At 47.4% G+C, this 22,105-nt stretch overlaps 1 protein-coding gene across 4 annotated transcripts in view; it reads left to right on the top strand.

The window, feature by feature from the left end:
- The window catches only part of LOC149367114 (rho GTPase-activating protein 45-like), a 165,621-nt gene that overhangs the window by 108,041 nt on the left and 35,475 nt on the right, over positions 1-22,105 (top strand). For all 4 annotated transcript variants that reach the window (XM_089554225.1, XM_089554212.1, XM_089554205.1 and 1 more), the window contains 7 exons: positions 12,621-12,855; positions 14,313-14,376; positions 15,094-15,148; positions 15,733-15,879; positions 17,583-17,647; positions 17,859-17,969; positions 19,924-20,004. In XM_089554225.1, the coding sequence (XP_089410351.1) occupies positions 12,621-12,855; positions 14,313-14,376; positions 15,094-15,148; positions 15,733-15,879; positions 17,583-17,647; positions 17,859-17,969; positions 19,924-20,004 (758 nt within the window). The remainder of the gene's footprint in view (positions 1-12,620; positions 12,856-14,312; positions 14,377-15,093; positions 15,149-15,732; positions 15,880-17,582; positions 17,648-17,858; positions 17,970-19,923; positions 20,005-22,105) is intronic.

Below are 22,105 nucleotides of genomic sequence, written 5' to 3'. Positions count from 1 at the left end.
AAGCATCACGATTTGCGACCTAAAAGGGAAAATATGAAAAAAAATCAATTTAAAAATACAATAAAACTACAGTACAGAGAGCGGAGTCGAACGGCCGACCTTCCATACGCAACACGTGCCTCTAATCCACTGCGCCATAGCGGCTTTTTTTTTCTTTATTGCATGGAAGAACTTCAGTAGAAAGGAGGAAAATTTCAGTCAGACTGGTTCGAGCGATGTCAAGCCGTCGTTTTGAATGAATATTTATAACCAGCCTTAATGTAGGCTGCTACCTGCCGGTGGGCGGCGCTGTCATCGCTGGCTGTACCGGCTGCATTTGGCGAACACGCTGCCGGGAAGACGAGGTTTCTTATTTGGCATGGCTAACGTTGGGCTGACAACGTGGGCTCTGCCTCGGAACCAGGAGCTGCGCAGTGGGGCTCTCGTCTGCGAGCAGAATAAAATTATTCTAGTAGTGAGCTTTTCACTTGTTCAATAAATTTAACGCAAGTTTACGGTTTATGGGGGTTTAACGTCCCAAAGCGTATCGGACAATGAGGGACGCCGTAGTGGAGGGCTCCGGAAATTTCGGCCACCTGGGGTTCTTTAACGTGCACTGACATCGCACAGCACACAGGCCTCTAGAATTTTGCCTCCATCGAAATTCGGCCGCCGATGAAGGCGAAATTCTTGGTTGGTTGGTTGGCCTCAAGTAGAATGGCACATATATCCACTACGGGGGAGTGGCCAAGACACAGGCGGTGAACTGTTGGAATTATTAAGAGTTTTAGAGGTAAAGGAGTATTAATAGGGTATAGGCTGACAGATTGGACGATGCAACGAAAGGGGTCCTGTTAGCAGGGAGATCGAAGATGGGAGGACGTCATTATGTGCAAATTTGAATGCAACATATGGAATGGTTCAATTTTGTATTGACTGAAAGAGAGACAGAAAAAATAATAATAATAATAATAATAATAAATTAAAAGTTTGATAATCAGAAAAATGAAAACAAATAGAAAAAAAATAATAATATTAGCATGGGAGTCGCTGTGTTTCTAAAAGAAATTTTTGAACTGCACAGCGCGCACTCCTGTTGCTTCGTCCAAGCGAAGTAGCGCCAAAGGAAAGAACAACCTCAGTGGACACAGGCAGACCCAGCTGGTGAAATGGATTTTCTAATAATTCTCAAAGAAGAGAATCGGCGGCAGAACAGCAGGTAGTGATCCACTGTCTCAGGCTCGGCACAAAATGGACACAGTGGAGAAACCGCCAGACCAGATCTGTGAAGGTAGAAATTAAGCAGAGGAACTCGGCATCGCAACCGCGTGAAAGAGACCTCCAGTCTGCGCGAACTCCAGTCTTTGCTGCTCCAAGGGTGCAGAAGATGCTTGTATTCGGGAGATGAAGTAAGCGCCGAGGCTGAAAATTCCTGAAATATTGTGTAACTGCGAAACCTCACCGCAGCTGTATATGCGCAGGTTGGCAGGACAGCAATTATTGGGCCACAGAGAGAGGCCCTTGCTAATGAATCAGCAACCTCATTTAACTGAATGCCCACGTGACCCGGTACCCAAAGCAACCTCACCGAATTCAGATGAAGCGGGATCAGCTGCTTAAAGAGGCGTAATGCCCGAAACTCAGATGGTGTTGATAATGAAAAGCAAATAGATAGAGAGTCCGTCATAACCATGACTTTGGAAACGGCAGGATCTAATTTACGTAAGGCTAGAATGACAGCTAATAATTCGGCCAGATAAATTGGAGTGAAGTCAGGGAGACGGAGAGAAAAGGACCATCCTAATGCAGGTGAAAAAATGCCCACACCTGCCTTTTCACGATCCTGCGAGGCATCGGTAGCAATGAGAATATGAAAAGGAAAGGATCTTAGGTGGTCCTGTAACAAACCGAGAAGGAGAGGAAAGGGCTGGAGCTTGGCATTCGATGGGAAAATGTTATCAAAAGCAATCTCGACTGAAGGTGAGATGTTATGCAGTGGATGGATATATGTGAGCTTAATGTTTAAGGGATCGAGGAGAGACTGCACGAAACATATCTGCGGAGTATGCAAACGAGACCAGGTGGCATTTAAAAAGCCTGCGGGCTGACTAAGAAATATTACATTGGATGTGTGGAGAGGAGAGTCGCACAAATTCAAAAAGGTTTGGACTGTTAAAAGGCGAAATCTGGCTAATAAAGATGGAATTCGCGCCTCAAGGTGCAGGACAACATTAGCTACATACTTTGGAAGTCCCAAGCAGAGGCGCAACGCCTCACGCTCCAAGAGCACAAGCGGTCGAAGTTTATAGGCAGGAGCTCCTGAGAATAAAACACATCCGAACTCCAAAATTGGGCGTACATACATTTTATAGATCAGCAGAAGTGTGTGCCTTCTCATCCCTGACCTAGCGCTGCAAAGCCGACGCAGGATGCCAATGGCCCGAACTCCTTTGACAGAAACTTGCTCAATGTGAGGCCGCCAGGAAAGAGTAGAGTCATAGATCACTCCAAGATACTTCACTTTTTGAACCTGAGGAATTATATGATTTCTATAAGAAACGCAGATATGTACAGGATGAGAAACCGGGAAGACCAACAAGGCGCATTTGTTCACATTGAGGGACAGATGAATACTTCCTAACCAGTTGTCAAGAATATTGAGGTAATCCTGCAAGATCTGATACAGAGAGTGAATATCTTTTGCAGAAGCAAAAAATGCGATGTCGTCAGCGTACACGTAAGCTGACACATTATGGATGCATGGAATGGAGCTTAGAAAGATGTTAAAAGGAACAGGGGAAAGAACTGAGCCTTGCGGAACACCTCTTGTCTGTCGAAATTTCTTTGAAGAAACACCATTTCGGCAGCAATAAAATTCTCTGTTTTCCAGGAAAGCAAAGATCCAGGCTACGAAATAGTTTGGGAAATTAAGGACCTGTAATCTGTGTAGCAGCATCGAGTACTCGACGCTGTCGTAGGCTTTACTGATATCCAGAGTGACAAGCGCGGCAAACTGTTTAGTGCTGCGAGCTAATTTAATACGGCTCTCAAGGTCAGTATGAGCACACCAAATCGAACAGCCCGGCCTGAAACCAATTTGACAAGGATTCAAGATATCATTTGCAGAAATGAAATACATGATACGACGAAGCAGGACCCGTTCCACCAATTTCACTAAATTCGATGTTAATGAAATCGGGCGTATGTTATCAGAAGTGAAACCCTCCCCTTGTTTTTTAAGTATTGGAACTATTTCCGCAAGACGCCACTCATGGGGAATCCATGGACCTTTAAGGGAATGGTTAACCAGAGCCAACAGATCTTCAGGAGATTCGGTAAACAAAATTTTAATCATAGATGTAGTGACCTTATCGGGGCCAGGAGCCGCTGGAGATAGGCGCAAAACAATCTGCGAAAGCTCAGGCATAGTGACCTCAATGAAATCACTTGAGATGCATGAGAATGTAGGTGGATAATGAAGTGCAGATGTGAATCGACGTTCTAGGCCACCCGCAATTCCCTCTAAGGCCGTAGCGATGTCAGCAGGGGATTGAACGAGGGATTCAATACTGACAGCCGGAGGAATCACTTTCCTTCTCCTCATAAAATTAAACAAGGCCCGTTTATTTCCTGACTGAGAAAGAAAATCATAATGACTTGTAATATACTCCTCCTTCGCGCGGGAGATAGTGCGCTTAAATGTTGCTGCGACATACTTATAATCCAACCAATTATTTGGACATTGATTTAGGAGGAGTTTCTTCCAGGCTGCTTTCCGCCGTCTATAGGCACGCGTGCACTCTGCATTCCACCAATTATTGGTGATAGCATCCTTAGTTCCTGTGACAATGAATTCAGACTTTTGCCTTGCGCGTTCCAACACTGTGCATATATGTGTAGCTTTACATTCTATCACACGCGCCTCTAGAATTTCGCCTTCTTCTCCTTCACGGGCGCCAGCCGCGGTACAAGATATCGGCTTGTCGCCGTTTTCCGCTACAGTACGATACATAATTGAATTGCTCCTGTGAAGCCTCCAGTGCTCTAACCATACCTAACTTTCCTTTGTTTGTGTCGCCACCCCGTTACAGCCCCCGCTTAGGCCTAATTCTCACAGGCTTTTTTCAATGTGGTTGTCGCAATGTATTGCAGCAGATTATGTGTTGCATGAACAGGGAACTGTGATAGAACGTGATGTCAACGCTGAGCTCTTGATTGAGCTCATGAGGCCACATTTTTCCTCGGCCATGTTTAAAATCCAAGCCTTAATGAAGTGACAATGAAAGCAAACACGGCCATTCCAAACTACCATCAGGTGTATTTTCATCTTTTCTGCTTTGGTTTTGGGTCAAATATAGCGTGGTGCATGACCGTGAAAACTACCCCGCGACTCCTTTTCGGTTTTGAACTATTGATTATAAGGTTACATCCCTTTATCTACGAACATGGCCAACGTAACGAGCTCGTACAGCAAAAGGAGACGACAAGCAGACGACTCCTGCCGCGTACGCCGCCGCTGGGCTAGCAGACGGCGGAAAGAATGCGTGACGCGGGGTCTAGGGCAGCGCAGTTTCCCAAGTTGGGTTACCGGCGACCCGCAGAGCTACTGCCCGTTTCCGCCGCTGTCACTGCTGTAAGAGTGAGCCTGGATGAGGATAAATAAACATGACGCCATTTTCGGGCTCCATCTCTGTGGGTAGTAAAAAATTTACTCCCTTTTCACTCTAAAATAACTCCCTTTATACTCCAAAATAACTCCCTTATATACGGGAGTAAACAAAAAACACCATACATATGGAGTAAAAAAGAACTCCTTTTGGGTGTGCGTTAGAGGACAAGCCATTTACTCCCTTTTGGGTGTTTTTTTTGCTAACAGTGTAGCGGTGTGCGGAAAAGGAAGTGCGGTGGCCTTAAATAGCCTTCCGCACTTAAGTTCGGAACCCTATAGTGGGGGTATCTTTGTCCTACTCAGGATAACATATGTAATGCAATGGCAATGCATTGTAGTTCAGATGTAATGAATTACATTGCATTGTAAAGCAATATGTAATGCAACGGTGCAGTGCAATAGCTTGGCAATGCTAGGCGGCGGCGACGACCATTCTCCTTCCGAAGCTAGCGGTGTGCGGAAAAGGAAGCGCGGTGGCCTTAAATAGCCTTCCGCACTTAAGTTCGGAACCCTATAGCAGGGGTATCTTTGGCCTACTCAGGATAACGTGTGTAAAGCAATGGCAGTGCATTGTAGTTCAGTTGTAATGAATTACGTTGCATTGTAAAGCAATATGTAATGCAATGGTGCAGTGCAATGGCACGGCCGGTTGATACAACGCATCTGCGACTTTTTTTGCTTTTTTTTTGTGGTCAGGCAAACCAATTCATTGAAAATCCTGGAAGCCTCCATGTACTATCGAATGCTCCATCTAATATAGAAAACCAGTTGCCTAGGTAGTGAGGAAATGCGCAATTTGCGTTACCGTGAGGCCGTATCTACAATGATTTTCGACATCGCCATGTGTCGCCACTTATATTCTTCGCCGCCTTAAATGGTCTTCGGGCAACATCAGCTCATCCCAGAAAAATGGCGAACGCGGAGTACTCGCGTCCATCTCCGGCATGCCTTGATTGTCGCTCTGTGAATCAAAGCTTTCTGCCGACGCGGACGATCCACTGAGTAACAACCAAGGCATGCTGAGAGTCGGACGCGGGTCCCGGCACCCGCGGCTCACTGGCATACGCTGCGTTGACGGTGCCGAAAAACGTGCGCGCTCCGTTCCTCGCATTTCTTTCCTCCCCGATGGTCGCATGTCACGCACAGCGCCGGAGTGACTGATGATGGGCGCCCGCCTACTACATCGCGTTCGTGGGAAGAACCCCAGTCGTCGTGCATTGCTCTAAATCTGGGAACGCGAGAGGGAGAGACAGCGGAGGGAATTGTTTCTGCAGATGCCTGCTTGCTGAGGCTGCCTGCCTAATGACAAGCTTGTTCTTTTAATGTTCCTTCCCTCGTACTTCGAGCGAGTGCTCCAAGAAATTCCTTGCGTCTGGACGGCCTACTATAACTAATGACGCGACTAGGTTGAGTGCATTCAACGGTGTTGAGTATACATCCAGTACTTAAGCTGCCGCAGTGGGCAAATATAACTAGTAATGCCACTTCCCACAACTTTATAGTTTTGGTTTATTACTGACAAGCGCACGCGGCGCCGGTGCAACGCGGCTGCTCGCCAGATGTCTGGCCGCAACACGTGGCGCCTGTTCCGCGCCCTCATCGATCCAATACAAACACGCACAGAAACCCAACGCCAATTACATAGGGCCTTGCACAACTTTACAGGAACGACAAAACAACTAGCGCACACGCTCAGGGATCGCTACCTGTGCACCACTAAGGACCCCCGGCAGGCGGCGTACTCGTATGCAGGCGAAGAGAACACGGAGCTGGACAAGCCGTTCCAGCTCCACGACCTCCGGGCGGCCTTGAGCAAAATGAAGCGGGGCACTGCACCCGGGCGCGACAAGGTTACGGTCAAGCTCTTGGCCAACCTTCCCGACGCAGCCTACGCCGCGCTCCTCAAATACATCAATAGCATTTGGGACGGAGAGACTCCTCTCCCTCTCGATTGGAAATCGGCTCTCGTGACCTTTATTCCGAAGGCCGGCAAACCTATTGATGTGGAGAACCTTCGCCCCATCTCCCTCACGTCTTGTGTCGGCAAGCTGATGGAGACAATGGTGCGCGACAGACTCTCCGATTTTCTCGAAACACAGCACACTTTCGCGGACACCATGTTCGGTTTTCGCCCTCACAAGTCTGCACAGGATATACTTCTGCAGCTTCACCACGACATCTTAGATCCTGTCGAATGTCCCCACAACGACAAGGTGGTCCTGGCCTTGGATCTTAAAGGCGCATTCGACAACGTCAAACACGAAGTAATCCTGGACCACCTCAGTAACACCAACTGTGGCCACAAAACATTCAACTACATAAAACAATTTCTTACAGACCGTCAAGCCTACATACGCATACAAGATGCGGAACACGGGCCATACACCATCGGCTCGAGGGGAACACCTCAAGGCGCGGTCCTGTCTCCCCTCCTCTTCAATTTGGCAATGCTTCATCTTCCCTCCAAATTGTCCTCTTTGCCCGGGATACATCACGCTCTTTATGCGGATGACATTACAATCTGGGCCACGCAAGGTAACCTGGGCCACATGGAATCCTGCCTGCAAGCAGCGGCGACCCTAGTCGACGACTACGCGGCCGACTGCGGACTCCAGTGCGCCCCGTCTAAATCAGAATTTGTGCACATACGTCCCTCCCCTCGGGACACAACTCCGCTTTGCATCAGTCTCCCCTCGGGACCGATCCGGGAGTCCAAGGAGATCCGCGTCCTTGGTCTCTTCATACACCACCAACGCAGAGTCGACACCACCCTAGCCAAACTTCGCACGGTGGGAGACCAGGTGGGCCGCATGGTCCGCCGGGTCTCCAACAAGCGGGGCGGATTACGAAGCAAGGATGCACTGCGGCTTGCCCATGCTTTCGTAACGAGTAGAATCATCTACTCAACCCCCTACTTGCACCTGCGCAAACATGATGATGACCAACTGGAGGTCATCCACCGGAAAATCATCAAGCGGGCTCTCGACCTCCCGGTCACCACGTCCAACCAGCGACTTCTGGCCTTGGGCGTGGTGAACACATTTCGGGAGCTTCGAGAGGCCCACTTAGTCAACCAATACACGCGTCTTGCACAGACCACGTCCGGTCGCCGCCTCTTGGACCGGTTACACATCAAACATGACTACCATATTGAGGAAAGGGAGAGAGTGCCAGAACCCTGGAGACGCGCCCTCCGGGTCCGACCCCTTCCCCGCAACATGTCCAGAGAAGACCATAGCGGTCGTCGCCAGGCGCGCGCGGAAGCGTTGGCGCGATACTATGGTAACCAAGAACATGTGTATTACGTAGACGTTGCCGGCCCACACCACGGGGTGTGGTACACGGCCGCAGTCGTACACAACACAAACACAGTCAACGGGCTCACTTTCAAAGCCTACAGCGCAACACACGCGGAGGAGATTGCCATTGCTCTTGCTCTCACTACTCCCAAGTCGAAACACATCATCACCGACTCGCGAGGGGCCTGTCGGAACTACGAGTTGGGCTGGGCTCCCCCGCTTGCCTGGCGCATACTGGAATATAGCTGTCGATCTGAAGATCCAACTCCACGCAACCTGATTTGGGCCCCCGGTCACCAGGGACTCCAGGGAAACGAACAGGCCGATCAGGCCGCCCGCGCACTCTCTCCCCGGGCTATCACCCTGTCCTTGGAAGGGTACTCCCAATCAGACAATCTGGCCATTACATTCAAACAAATCACCGATTACTACAAGGAGGAGCACCGGCGCTACCCGGCCCCTTGTAAGGGTCTGGATCGCGCTGACGAGCGCCTCCTCATCAAAATTCTTACTAACACTGTACTGTGCCCGGCGGTGCTTAAACATTTCAATACATCCTTTGATGGCGCGTGCCAGTTCTGTGGGGAGGTGGCTGACACCTTCCACATGGTTTGGGCGTGTCAGTCAAACCCATCTATCCCCCCCAACCCCAACCCCAGCAGAGAGGACTGGGAGGCGGCCCTGCTCGGCTGTCAGGACCTAAAGACCCAAAAGGCCTTGGTTCACCGGACGCGGGCGGCGTTGCTTGCCAATGGGGCCCCGGAATAGGGGCTCCACCTAGTATTGTTAGGGGAAAGGGCCAATAGGGCCTACCCCAATCGCCTCTCTGTAAATATTTATTGTATTATAAATGTTTTTCACCACCACCACCACCCTTGTAGTCAGAGTTGGCAGTAAAATGGCTACGCAGCCCTCTGACGCGTCATTGGGAAATTAAATTAATTAAATTAAATTGGTTTTTGAGGAAAGTAAAGGCGCATTGTTTCGCATATCTCGGAGGACACCTGAACCGCGCCGTAAGGGAAAGGAGGAAGGTGGACGTGAAAGAAGGAAGAGAAAGAGGTGCCGTAGTGGAGGTCTCTGGAATACTTTCGACCACCTGGGGATCTTCAACGTGCACTGACGTACATCGCACAGCACACGGGCGCCTCTTGCTTTTTGCCTCCATCGAAACGCGGCCGCCGCGATGGGGTTCGAACCCGGGTATTCCGGTTTGGTAGACGAGCGCCTTACCACTGAACCACCGCGGCGGGTAGTCAGAGTTGGCAGTAAAATGGCTACGCAGCACGCGTCATTGGCGAATTAAATTAATTTGAATTGGTGTTTGAGGAAAGGAAATGGCTTAGTATCTGTCTCACATATATATTGGTGGACACCTGAACCGCGCCGTAAGGGAAGGGAGGTACTCCGACTCGGTAGACGAGTGTCTTAACCGTTAAGTCAACGCTGCGCTGCGGGTTGGCCTTTTCGGTATGGGAGCCTTGAAACGCACGTCAGTGGGAAGATAGAGGCCGCGATTCTGTGGCTTCGTATCTCCTCACGTCGACCGTCTGGGCCATTCAGCGTTAAAATAAGGAATACGAATTGTTAGCAGATGCTCGCTTTGTAGGCTCACACTGGTAACACCGCGCACCGTGTGCGAGAAGCTGAAAATGAATCGGTGTGCAGTTTTCGTAAGTTTTGTATGCTTCGCGTACGAATTCCTTTGTTGGTCGACTTTTTGTGGCTAGCGTCGTTGTCAGTAAAGTACCCCGTTGGCCGGCTTCTTTCTATGAGAAAGGAAGATAGCTTTCGCGAACGCGCTGTCGGAAATAAATAATTTTCGTGTCTGCTAATACACTGCAAATCACGATGACGCGTGAACGTTTTAGCAGCGCGACAGGACAGTGTCGGGGGTCACGCAAACTTGTTCGATCACTTGATTTCATGCTAATGTGTAAATATGTTTTAGAAAATGTTTGCAGATTTTTATTTTAAAATCCGTGAGAGATACGTCGGAGCGATCTGTGCCGGTGTATTTGCGGCAAAGTGGGCATTATGGAATTAGCTAAGCAACTTTCTTTTTATTTTCGGGCGAAATATTATGACCCGAAATCGAAGGCCTCAACATTGAAGGTGAGCCTATTCTTTATTTGTTTTTTTTAGAATCGGCGTTGCGGTTCGAAACATCAAGCGTCAAATGCATGCTTTCGAAAGCTCGCTGAGTTGGTTTTCCCGCTTTGCACATTTATGAAAGGGCGTCGCGCGCATTTCTAATACATCGAATACGGACGAAGGTTCCGTATTTAGTGATATAGTTGAAGTTAACGTGATTTCTGTGACGATACCACGCGCAGCGACGTCATTTTATAAATGTGCAACACAGAAAAGCCAATTCAGCAAGCTTTTGAAAGCGTAGTTTTGAAGCTCGTTATTTCGAACTGCGATACCGAATATATGCAAATATAAAAACTGAGCGCGCCTTTGATGTTGACGGCCTTCAATTTTGCAATATAATCTTGCCTGCTAGAACAACAAATAAAAAGTTGGTTTCATAAAATTTAACGACTTAGTCGCCCTGTTTTTTTTTGTTTTCCATCGAAAAGAAATATTTTTCTTCCGAAATATTATATTCTGGCCTCAAGCAAAATAAATTACTGGTTTACCAGTGCAGAACACCAGCAAGTAATTGTTTACTGTGATATGCAAAATTTCGTTCAAAGTGTCAAAATTGATGAAAATAGCGACATTGAAATATCGGCACTTCTCAGGTAAACACCCGAAGAATCGTGGAATCAGTTTTTGTTTCAAAGGTGCACATTACGCTTGCAGATGAGAATAAAAATTGTATTAATACTGATGGCAAAATCCACATAAAAATTGTGGCCGACGTGTTACCCCTTACTGTTTTATGAAGCATTATTTACATCGTTCAACTTATTTGAGACGTGCAGGATGCTTAATTCACCCAAAAGAAATAAATCACTGCTAGCTGCTGCACAGTCTCGGAAAAAGCTGCGAGTTCACTTTGTACAGTCGGGGACAAAAGTCTCCGGACCACGTGTTCCTTTAACGAAGCTTATAGCTCTACTATCAGACAGCAGCTGGAAACTGCACTTGTGGAGATGAAAAAACAAAAATTTAACTTTTACCTCCCCAAGTGTGGTCTCCAGCCGCCGACTAATAGCAGAGCTATCAGCTTCGTTAGAGGAACACGTGGTCCGGAGACTTTTGTCCCAGACTGTACATAGTTGTGTGTAAAGTGCCTTAAAGTGTTAGTTAAGTAAAACACAGTTAATTAAGTTAATTTTTAGTATAAGGTGAAGAAGTTAATTATTAGAGGTTAAATGGAAAATTAATTATTCATTATTGGAATTATTATATACGAGAAGTTAATTATTAGTATAACGGTTTAGTTAAGACGTACGTAATGTCCGGGCTGCTTGGCAGTTGCTGCACAGAGCACACTGACATCTCACGGTTTTAAGGTGAAAGCCTTTAATGGCGCTTCGTTATATGTCCCTCCATCCATCCGCAAAAACTGCCAAGCTATATCTGTCAATCATCCTGATGACATCATTCTACAGACATCGCCAAGTGGTTGGCGGCGCCCGCTCCGCTCACTACTGCGCATGCACTTGACACCTTGGTGGTGCCACCGTCATGTGGCGCTGGCATTCTAGCTGACCTAAGCCAAGCGAGTCAAATGTCTCCTTCGAGTTGCGCCAGACGAATGCCTCCCAAGCGTTCTCCCGTTTCACCAACAACCAAGCGTGCTCATGAGCGTCAACGGAAATCACGAAAGGCCAATGAAGCCAGCACGAAAAGGCTTTCGCCTCGCTCACTTTAGATCGTCAAAGTGCCCCCCTAATTTTTAAAATAAGAATCTGCAAACATTTTTTCTTTAATTATGGGGGACCTAAGCAGTGCTTGTGTGTAAATGCGGGAGCATTACTTGTCGCCGAGTGTGGCATCTGTGGGTCCAAGTTGATTGACAGCAGTGTGGCCTTATGGTCGAAGTAGTATATCAATGCGTACCTACATGCCCTGTGCGTGGCACGTTCTCTAATGCCAAGTCAATTCCAGTGCCTCGCGAAATGGTGATTCCACCTGTTGGAGAGGCGAGTCTTTTGTTTTGATTGGCACGCATATTGTGCATTGAACAGTGGCATTGAACGTGCATCCTGATGAAAGTCTCAAACGCGAGTCCCAAAAGTTCATACATTTCCATATAGACTATATGTCAGTAACAAGTGTATGGAGTCGGTATGGACATTATGAAATGCGCGTATGAATACTTACCGACTCCTTATGACGTCATGCATATTTTATGCAAGTCGTATAAAAATTTTATTGAAAATTTATGGACTCTATACAAAAAATGTATGGATTTCCCTATATGTTTTCACATCATATAGACTCCATATCCCCATACTTCTATATGAGCGACTCGTATGGAACGTTTTAGTAGGGAGCAACGACAAATGCAGCCCCCACCATATCAGTCCGCGAATCTCATCGAAAACATTACCACATTTTCTTTGTTACCTTGAACAAAGAGTTCACAAGCATGCCGATTCAGGGGGCTATATAACTCTGCTCATTTTAACACTGTTTGGAGTGCTATCACACATGTTTATACCCTTTGTGTCCTGAGTGCGGCTCTGCCCTCGCCCTCTGCTGTTCACGTGCAGAGAAGCAGCGCCGGGAGACCCGCCTGGTGGCAGCCCACGAGCGGCTGGGCCAGGTGCTGCGCATCCTTCGCTCCATCCTGGAGAAGTACCCGCCCATCCAGTCGGCCGAGCTGCTGGTGGCCGCCTCGGCGCTCATCCAGCGGGTCAAGGGACACGACTACGGCCCCGGAGGGTCGTCCTCCTCGCAGGCATGCTTCGAGGCCGTCGACCACCTTGCCCTGGCATTCAGCAGCAGGTACAGTTGCGCTGCTGCTGCTTGCTAAGGACTCGCGCGACAGGTAGCAGGTGTAGTGTGGGAAATGTCGAGGCTGGTGCCAAGTAGCGGGAGAAATGGGCAAGGGGGAACTGTGATGAGAGTTGAAAGTTAGCGCTCATCCCATTTTGTAATCTGTTGTCTTTGTCATCTTGTTCTACAATGTATACACGGGCACCAGCCTGACTATTCTCACTGCATGACTAAGGCCTCTCCCATATCTCTCCAATTAACCCTGTACTGATGACAGTTGCATTCAGGGCAACCGAAACAGATGGCACTCTCTTGGGCAGAAATGGTGGAGTATGTATGTCACCAGGTTAAGTGTAGTGCACGCACGCTGTTTTTGGGTCGTACTATGCAGTTCCCTTTGCAAACTATTTAGGCGGTTACAAAAGCACTACTGCGGGAGATGCGTAACCAAAAGGGTGGTCACAAGCCTTACAGTGCTGATGAAACTCGGTGGATTTGTAGTGCTTTCTTGCATCTACACAATATTGTCTCACCTCATGAAGGAAGGTGTGGCTAGGTTTGGCGTAGACGTGTTTTTTTTCTGTACCATGTGCAGTCTACCTCGGCTGTGTGCTCTGACCAATGAAGATTCAGCTGACAGTGACGCTTGCACGTGTGAATGTTTGTAATGAGTGCAGCTTGTGCGATTTACAGGATTCCATTGAGTTGCGATGCCATTTGCATTCATCCGAAAGGATACTAAGTTGTTGGCCTTTTGCCTGATCATGCGTAGCTCATGAAGTCGCTGAAGGTTAGCGTTTGGTTGCGTACTGCTAGAAGTGCTGTTGGCAGCTCTTGTTGGGTAGCATGAGGACCGCTGGCCTTGAAATTGAAAAAGGACAAGAGGAAATATTTAAGGCTGGCCTGCTGTCATAATTGGGAAGTGACACAAGCGTTAGCATCACATATCTCTCTCCCTGTGCAACAGAGTTGAATTTCTTGGATCAAGCTGGCACTGTTCATTAACGAATATGGGCAGTGATGTTCGCGGGGAAAGAGAGGGGAGGGGTGAGGGGGATATAGTCCGTTCAAGTGTGAGCTTGTCCTGATTAAAGCGCATTTCTCTCTGCACGGAGAGAGTATAACCAATGGTCCCTTGGGGTAAAGAAATGATTTCAAGGGTAGGCAAGCGGCAGGAATTAGTGGAGAGTCAGATAGGCTGGTAAGATTCGTGCTTGTTTTTCGGGAATGAGAAGGCCACAGGGGGCACAAGCCAGGGTTTATTGGAAGGACATGGAAGAGGCCTTTGTCTCACAGTAGATTTACTTCAGCTTATGATGATGAGGAGGAAAAGGGTTACGATACCGCGACTGCTGTTTCTTCCCCAACACTGAGGAAGGTCAGAAGTTTCGGAGTTACTTTATAGTGTAGCCATCATGTCGTCTTATGTTTGAGACCGTGACTGCATTTCCATTTGTTGCACGCAGGGTTTCGGAGTACCTTATGGGAGACCTGGACACGGGCTCCACGAGTGCCATCGGCAAGGCGCGGGTGAGGCACCGAAATGACCATCTTGTCGCCGGCGTTGATGTTGTTTTGGCGGCAGCAGAGCATTAGGCCAGCGCTAGCTTGTGTAAAAGGCGACAGAACGTCAAGCTCTGCTTCGCACTGAAGTGCAATGGTTTGCATGTGCAAGGGCCAGTCCACCGCGGAGGGCTGTACGAAGTGTGCTTTTAGGCATAGCTGCTCCGCGAATTGCATAGGCGGGACTCAACGATGTAGGAGAGAAAAGCCGCCAGAGTAAACGGATAGGATTTAACTTGTCTTGGTGGTTTGCCCTCTCAGTCAGGGTGCGTGAGAATTTCGCTTAATTCACAACACTTAACTCCTGCCACTCAGTGCATGCATTGGTCTGGTGGAAAAAGGACAACGAAAATCAAGACCCACGGCCACACATATTCTTGAGACTTGTACACAACTTCACTCGGAACTCGAGAGGAATACCTATAGGTATGCAAAATGTAAAGCAATTGGCAGTAGCAAAATTGCTTTACTACGACTGGAAACCAAAAGGTGAGGCTAGGAGAGTATAGTTAATCCGAGTAGCTTGTTAAAGGTTCATGAGCTGTGTCAGCCTTTCTCCTGAAAATTCAAGGAGATTAAATTCTCTCGTCTATCATGACACAAGCATGCACGTGCCCTGGCAGGTTCACAGTTTATGGAACATTACTTAAGCTTTTATCCACGGTCCTGCTTCTCTTACCGCAGAGCTGTGAGAACCTCCTGTCTCCAGACAAGCAGGCGCCCACGGCCCGGAGTTACGGTGAGTGTGCTGTGCTTTTAGGACTGGCCAGCTAGTGGCTCTCTATGACATGTCGACACCTCCATCTTTCTCTGTCGTGTTGAAATCATAAGTGCTTTAAGTGAAAGTAACCAAGCTTCACTTCTGGAGCTGAATCCGCTCTTTCCCAGTGAGTTCACTGAGTGATGATTACTTACCAGACGCGAAGCCGTTTCTCAGTGTGCAATACCTGTTTGACTTGACTTCCTGCCACTGTGTCCTTCACTGTGGATTTTTTCTTTACTTTAAATGTGAAATTTCAGTGGAGTGTAAAGAAAATTTAAGCATCATACTAGCCCTCTGTTATTGCATGCCATCTGAAGTGCAAGCCCATATTTTTCTCGCAAGCCTGCTAATCCAGGTAGGCTTTTCTGTGAGATGGTTCCAAAATGAGCGTCTTTTCGCAAAAGTTTTGCAGTGTGCCGCCAATTTCATGCAAGCTTAAAGGTAATCATGGTGCAACATTGGATGCACAGGATTCGATAAGCATAATTCATTACAATATCTGATGTCTAGGCACAAGAGAGCTCTGGTCGTGAATACCTGCCTACTTGTCTTGCACGCAGCGTCTCCAATGACGCTAACGGGCCCGGAGGCGGATGCCAAGCTCATGCGCATTGACGATGGGGTCGAGTTCGCGCTTCGACGAGCCAAGGTCTGGTCCAAGTATGCCAAGGATGTCATCAGTTACGTCGAGAAGCGAGCGAACCTCGGTGAGCTGCCACTTTGCAACCTGGTTATCTCCAGTGTCACACTCCCGCAGTGTCATCTAAAGAAGGGCCTGTGTAGATTTTTTTTTTTTTTAGTGCAACAGCACTTAAGAACACCTTTGCTGGCTGTGCCGCATTGGCATGGAAAAGGGTGAGATGATGATGATGCAAGGGGAAGGAAAGCGGCTAAGACCACTGCACATGTGCAACAGGTGTATGTAAACCCAGTATACGTCTCCACTAATACGTCTCCGGTATGCTAAATCTGTGTACTCTCAAATACATGTGGTGGGCCCGCTAGTTAAATCCTCCCCTGGGGTGTTAATCCACCGTGCAGAGCAACGTCCAGCTGCTTAACCACCAGTAAAGTGCATGTTTGCGTCTCTATAACAAAAGCCGCAATGTTGTAGGCACCGCCAATGTCCTCTAGACATGAATATTTTACTCCGGACTGTGGCGATGTCAACAAAAATACAAAAAAACATCTCCATTATATGTACACACACCATGCTGCTGAGGTCGCAGTGCTCTTCGATGTCTATTTCTTCACCAATTTGCTGTCGGCTCCGAGTTACAATGGCAGTGGACGTGGTTTGTGAACAGAACACACTTGCGCCAACCAGCTTACACATATGTTCAGTGCACTTTGTGAATCAAATGCATGCAGAAAGAAACCCACTGTCTGTGCTTAATCTCGGATTCAGAACGAAGCGCAGCGCCTAGCTGGCCTACCAAATATACCCTTTGTAACGAAGAAGTGTCAAACATTTTCGCATGTATAGCGGAGGAGGGGTGGGCATGGAAGAGGGATTTCTTTAGTTTGGGCAAGTCTTTTTAGTTCCTGTTCTTTGATCAGGTACGGTACTTAACCAAGAGGGGATTAAAGTTTAAAGCAGTTGCATTCATTTGCCAAGGCATACCATGCTGTTGGACAACATACTGAATATGTAATTGGAGACAAGTGAAATATACTTTACTGCTATGCAAAGGGATGAGAGTGATTTTGGTAGCTTTAAAAATAATAAGAGTCCTCTAACGTAAAAACTGGAAGCACGAACATGAACTAAAATTTCTGAAACCTCCTGAACCATAGCTTTGTGTTACAAATAATCAAAGACAAGGTCCTGCTGAATTACCTGATACCGGCTTTAATTACGGGACATCCGTTGGGTTACCTGATGACTTGCACGAGGGTACCTTGTGGCACTTGTGCATAACTCAACGGTCATAGCATAGAGGTATACCTGGCTAAGGCTGTGTAGTCGCCTGCTATTGCATGCAGTATCTCTGTATTTAGTGAATTAATTGCAATGCGAAGCAATCGTGAACGTAACACTCAGACTGGCTCAACGCACGAGCTCATTTTGCTATCGAAGCTAAGGAAAATAAATGACTTCCTACATTCACCAGTGGTAGTTCCCAACGACGCTGGTGGGGGAAATTCTTCCTGGCCAGAGGAGAGTTATTAATCGATAACATTAGAGGCCTTATGGGGCCTCTAATGTTAAACATAAAATTACCCCATTGGCTGTAGGAGTTACTTCAAGAGACCAGAGCATTCCCATTGGTCGGAAAGACATTGCATAATCAGACCTTAAGTGACATTGCTTCCGGTAAAGGCATCAGCAGCTGCTAATGTAGCATTGCCAGCACAATGGAATTAGGCGCCCCTGTGAATTTTCGTTATTCTTTTTTCTCGAACACAGAGGCGGAGCATGCCCGCAATTTGCTCAAGCTAGCCCAGACCATGCGGCCGGTGCTCAAGGAAGAGGTGAGTCATCAATCTGACTGACGGGAGTCCATCGCTGGACTTTTTAAGTTTTCACAAATTTGGTAGCAGTGACCGTAAAAGTGCTAACTACCTTCTTATCAATCTAGTTGCTAGTTAGTTGTAGCCCTTATCTATGATGCGTGTTCAAGAGTACATTCCCAACAGTGCATTTCATCTCCGTTTTGTGCGTGGTGGTGGTGACATGGCGCAGAGCTTCCTGCCTTTCCAATCCATCTACTGCACGGCCATCGACCAGGACCTGGACAACGCCAATAACTGCCTCTCCAACTGTACCCTGCTGCATGACCACAAGTTCGTTGAGGTAATGCTTCACATGAGCTAATTAATTAGCCTATGGTCTCTGCGCTGCAAAAGCAACATGGGCGCCAAGCACTGCGTGTAAGCGAGCGGTTAAATTTTAACGCCAGCAGGCGACCATAGCATATATATAAAGCAGGAGATGCCATGCCGACACTTAGATTGTAGCGATCAATCGAAAAGTAAGACTTATGTGTAAGAGGTGCTGCGAATTGTCATTTGTTATGTTTTTTCTTTTTTATTTGTCACCAGGGGCGTGCTTTGTTTTTCAGGGTATTACACACGAAAAACTGACGTTTCTGCAAGTTTGGATAACTACTGTGTGGCTCTCGCAATGTAGAGAAGACCGTTGGAGCTATCAGTAGTACACTGTAGCCGCTCTTCAGACATGAATTTCATTGTTTTGCACAACGACCGCCAAATGCCCACAAGTGGCTGAGAAAAATAGTTTTCAGTCGGCAGAGCTTGGTATGTAAAATCCATGCAAGCTCGTTGGCCAATGTATCTTTCACAGTTCCTGTAGCATTTTTCTTTTTTTCTTTCCTCAAGCAGGAGCAGCTGCCATGTAACGCAGAGGCCGCTACCCCTTGACCTATCCATCACTGTTGTACTGTCCAAAGCGGGCTTGCATTCGAATTTGAGCTTGCTCGTGCAGGGGCCCACGTACTCTTGGTTTCAGACTGACTCGTGGCATGGATGAAAGTTGATGAAGATGATACCTAAAAAACAGCGCGAGGTACTGGCAGTTAAACACAGGACGCGTTCATTGGCGGCGATGGAATAGTTCATTGTTTTTTCTAATGCAGTAGGCAGCGAAGCTAATCTGTTCACTACGCCATGGATTCAAATCCGGCTTGCGGCCATAAATTGTTTTATTTATTTATAACTTCATCCGCACACCTGAAACACTGACGTCCCTATGCTTTATCCTCTTCGGTAGCGATGTCAATATTGTCGTAGCCTCCCAGCCCCTCAGGTGGTGATGGATTTTCAAATTTGGTGCTGCGCTGTGATTGGTCCTTGATGGTCACATTGCACATGTGTCGTCATCACTTTTAGGAGGGTTTCGATGTGACAACAACTCAAATGCTATCGCATTAAAACAGTCGCAAAGCTCCCTCTGTGTGCCAATGCTTCGCTCGGTGACAGTTCTTCTTGGAAATGGAGGGAAGGCCACTGAAATGGAGCATCCTTAACTGTGTCATTCCTGCAATCATTCCATCGCTGGGACAGCTGGCGCCATCTGTGGAGGCTTGTTGCAACTAGATGTGCCTTGCAAATTCGTTGTAATCAAGAAAAATGTTTTTTTTCTTCGCTTTCGGCATTGATAGTGGGGAGAATTAAGTTATAAATATGCCATAAATAATATATATTAACAACATACTATGTTTTAAGACAAAACTAGCAATTGCAAACGCGGACTATATTCTGCTGTGTAGGAAGAGAGAGCGTGTTTCGGCTCCGTAGCTTGCACGCCATTGCCAGAAAAAGTTGTCGAATTGAGTTGCTTGCAAGAGCGAGACTTTAGGGATTCTTTTGGTAGCCCTGCATAAATGTACCTGGTGTGAGCTTACACTTTCCTGAAAAAGTGTGCCATATTTGCTAAAAGCTAACAAGCCACTGCACGCGTCACTAGCTGTCTTTAGTATGCAAGTTTCTCAAGTAGAGATCAATGCTTACAAAAATTGTGCTGTAAAAGGCATTGTTCATGGCCCTACCAGTGAAGTATCTGCCAATGAAAGGGAGTTCCAGGAGCGCTACCAGAGCTGTACCACGCGTGCAGCTGGTCAAATGGCGGCTCTGGTTACTTCATATTTGAAGCAGCACGAAGGAGGGGACACAAGTTACATGCGCAGTGACTTTATCTACTTTGTTCCTACGATTAATGGTTATATTATCTTATGCCTGCAGAAAAAAAAAAGAAAAAGACTAATTCTTCCCCGTCTCGTTTCTCGCAGCCACTGACAGCCAGGAGGAACGAGCACGAGAAGGCACGCAAGCAGCTCAAGGAAGCCTGGCAACGTGAGCTGAAGCGGATGGTGAGAGGGCGATGCATTGGCCGCATTTCCAGATTCACCTCGGCCTCCCTACTCTGTTGTCATTGATGCCCACACGTTTCGCTTTGCCTGTAGCTTGTCATCCTACCTTTGCCCCTTGCTTGGTGTCTTGTTCCCTTCCAGTCTACCATTTCTATGATGATGATAAACATTTTCGTTAAAACTAAAATTGGTGGTAAGTCCCCCCCATTCAGGGAGTCTGTTGGACCTTGCATCTTCTCTAGACCTTTCGGTCAGCTCCTGCTTAACTTTCCGGTCTGATTTGGACAGCAATTTATGTCTAGTGTGCAAAGCCCGAGCCTGAGAAGGGGGGGAAAAAAAAGGCTTCACGCAGAGGATTGCCTTGGCGACAGCCGCCTTCGCCGCATGCCTTAACAACAACACCTTCCCTGCTTCCTTTCATTGCAGAAGTGTTAAGGGTCCCATGCAGCTGAGAAACCAGTTAAGTTAGCGTGTCCAGAAAATCGGAATTGGTAGAGAGCGTCGTGACATCACAACCACATGACCTTGCATGGTTAATTCAAACACCCCGCAAAGATGACAAAGATAGACAACAGCGGACGCCCCTACACAATTCCTCTTTGGTCTATAGGGTCGTGACGTCATCCCACCACCATCACGCAGTGCCTCTGAAGAGAGAAACGCAATTGCACTGAAAAGAAAAATGATTGAGCCAGAACTGGAGCCGCTACTTTTTGGGCCGCCGCCTTGGCCTCGATGGCCGCTTTCCACTGAGCTGAAATGGCAGTGTGCAAAGTAATTCAAGCTTAGTGGAAGCAGCATCCAGTGTGCACTGTAACGGGCTCAAACGAAGCATCCAGAAAGGCAGTGATGTGATTGCTGCACTGACGACGCCGAACTCCACTGAAACTCTGACCCTACTGTGTGCTGCTAAATTTTGTCAAATGACTCATTTGTACCTGCTGTGCACTGAATTCACATGGAACAGTGGTGAGAAGAATAACTGAATAGTTCGGTTCTACTTTTGAATATTTGGTATTCGAAGTGAGAATAATTAAAACTTAGAGCCGAGTTTCAAATCTCAGAGGCTGTAACTGTGCACCAAAGCTAACCTGCAGTGACTGGCGCTATTTATTTCCTCTCCCTTTGAAAACTTTGCTAGCCTTTACTGCCGACTGCATGGCATCCGCTCACATAGTCTGCTTGAATGAAGGCAATTTAGATACGCACGAACGTAATTGCCTGCATCGAGTTCGCTTGGACATTCCTTATTCAGAATAACATTACAGAATCACTTTAGTGTTTTGTATTGTGCCTCTCCTGCTTGGACCATATTTGGTCCGCAGTATGTGATAAACAAAAAATAAATAAACATACATTCTTCACAATTGGTGCACCAAGCAGCCCTTTGTGCTCGACACGTGTTCTTAATGAAGATCTTGAACACTTCGTCTGCTGCTACCAGATTTTTAATACACACCGCAGGGCATTGCTAAGCACTTTATTACTCCGCAAGCACTGTGCTCTGTGCCTGGATTATATGCTTGGACCTTGGAGTGATGTGGCTTTGCTGCGCTTAGGGCAACAGTTTTTCTTAGGGACATGGGTTTGATAGACACCCTTTGATGATCCTGTGTATTTTTTATGTGCACGGGTATTTTGCATGCTTAATTTCATCATCATCATCATCAGCCTGACTACGCCTACTGCAGGGCGAAGGCCTCTCCCATGCCTCTCCAATTCACCCTGTCCTTCGCCAGTTGCGGCCACCGTATCCCCGCAAACTTCTTAATCTCATCCGCCCACCTAACTTTCCGCCGCCCCCTGCTGCACTTGCCTTCTCTTGAATCCATTCTGTTATTAAGGACCAACGGTTATGTTGCCTTTGCACTACGTGCCCTGCCCAAGCCCACTTCTTCCTCTTGATTTCGACTAGGATGCCATTAACCGGAGTTTGTTCCCTCACCCACTTTAAATAAATATGCTCTGCAACAAGACGCCACCCGGCTCCAAAATTTGGCATAAATGACCATAAACCTGCGGAGAGCTTACTCTGAAAGTTTCGCTAAAAGCCGTGGACGTACAGGAAATGTCAGTTTCCCTTCAAGACTGACCTGTTCAG

The sequence above is a fragment of the Amblyomma mixtum genome, chromosome 1 (genome assembly GCF_055824585.1).
Source record: "Amblyomma mixtum isolate Tamu chromosome 1, ASM5582458v1, whole genome shotgun sequence".
Taxonomy (NCBI): domain Eukaryota; kingdom Metazoa; phylum Arthropoda; class Arachnida; order Ixodida; family Ixodidae; genus Amblyomma; species Amblyomma mixtum.
The sequence above is the reverse complement of the archived record's forward strand: the minus strand, read 5'-3'. Positions and strand labels throughout refer to the sequence as shown.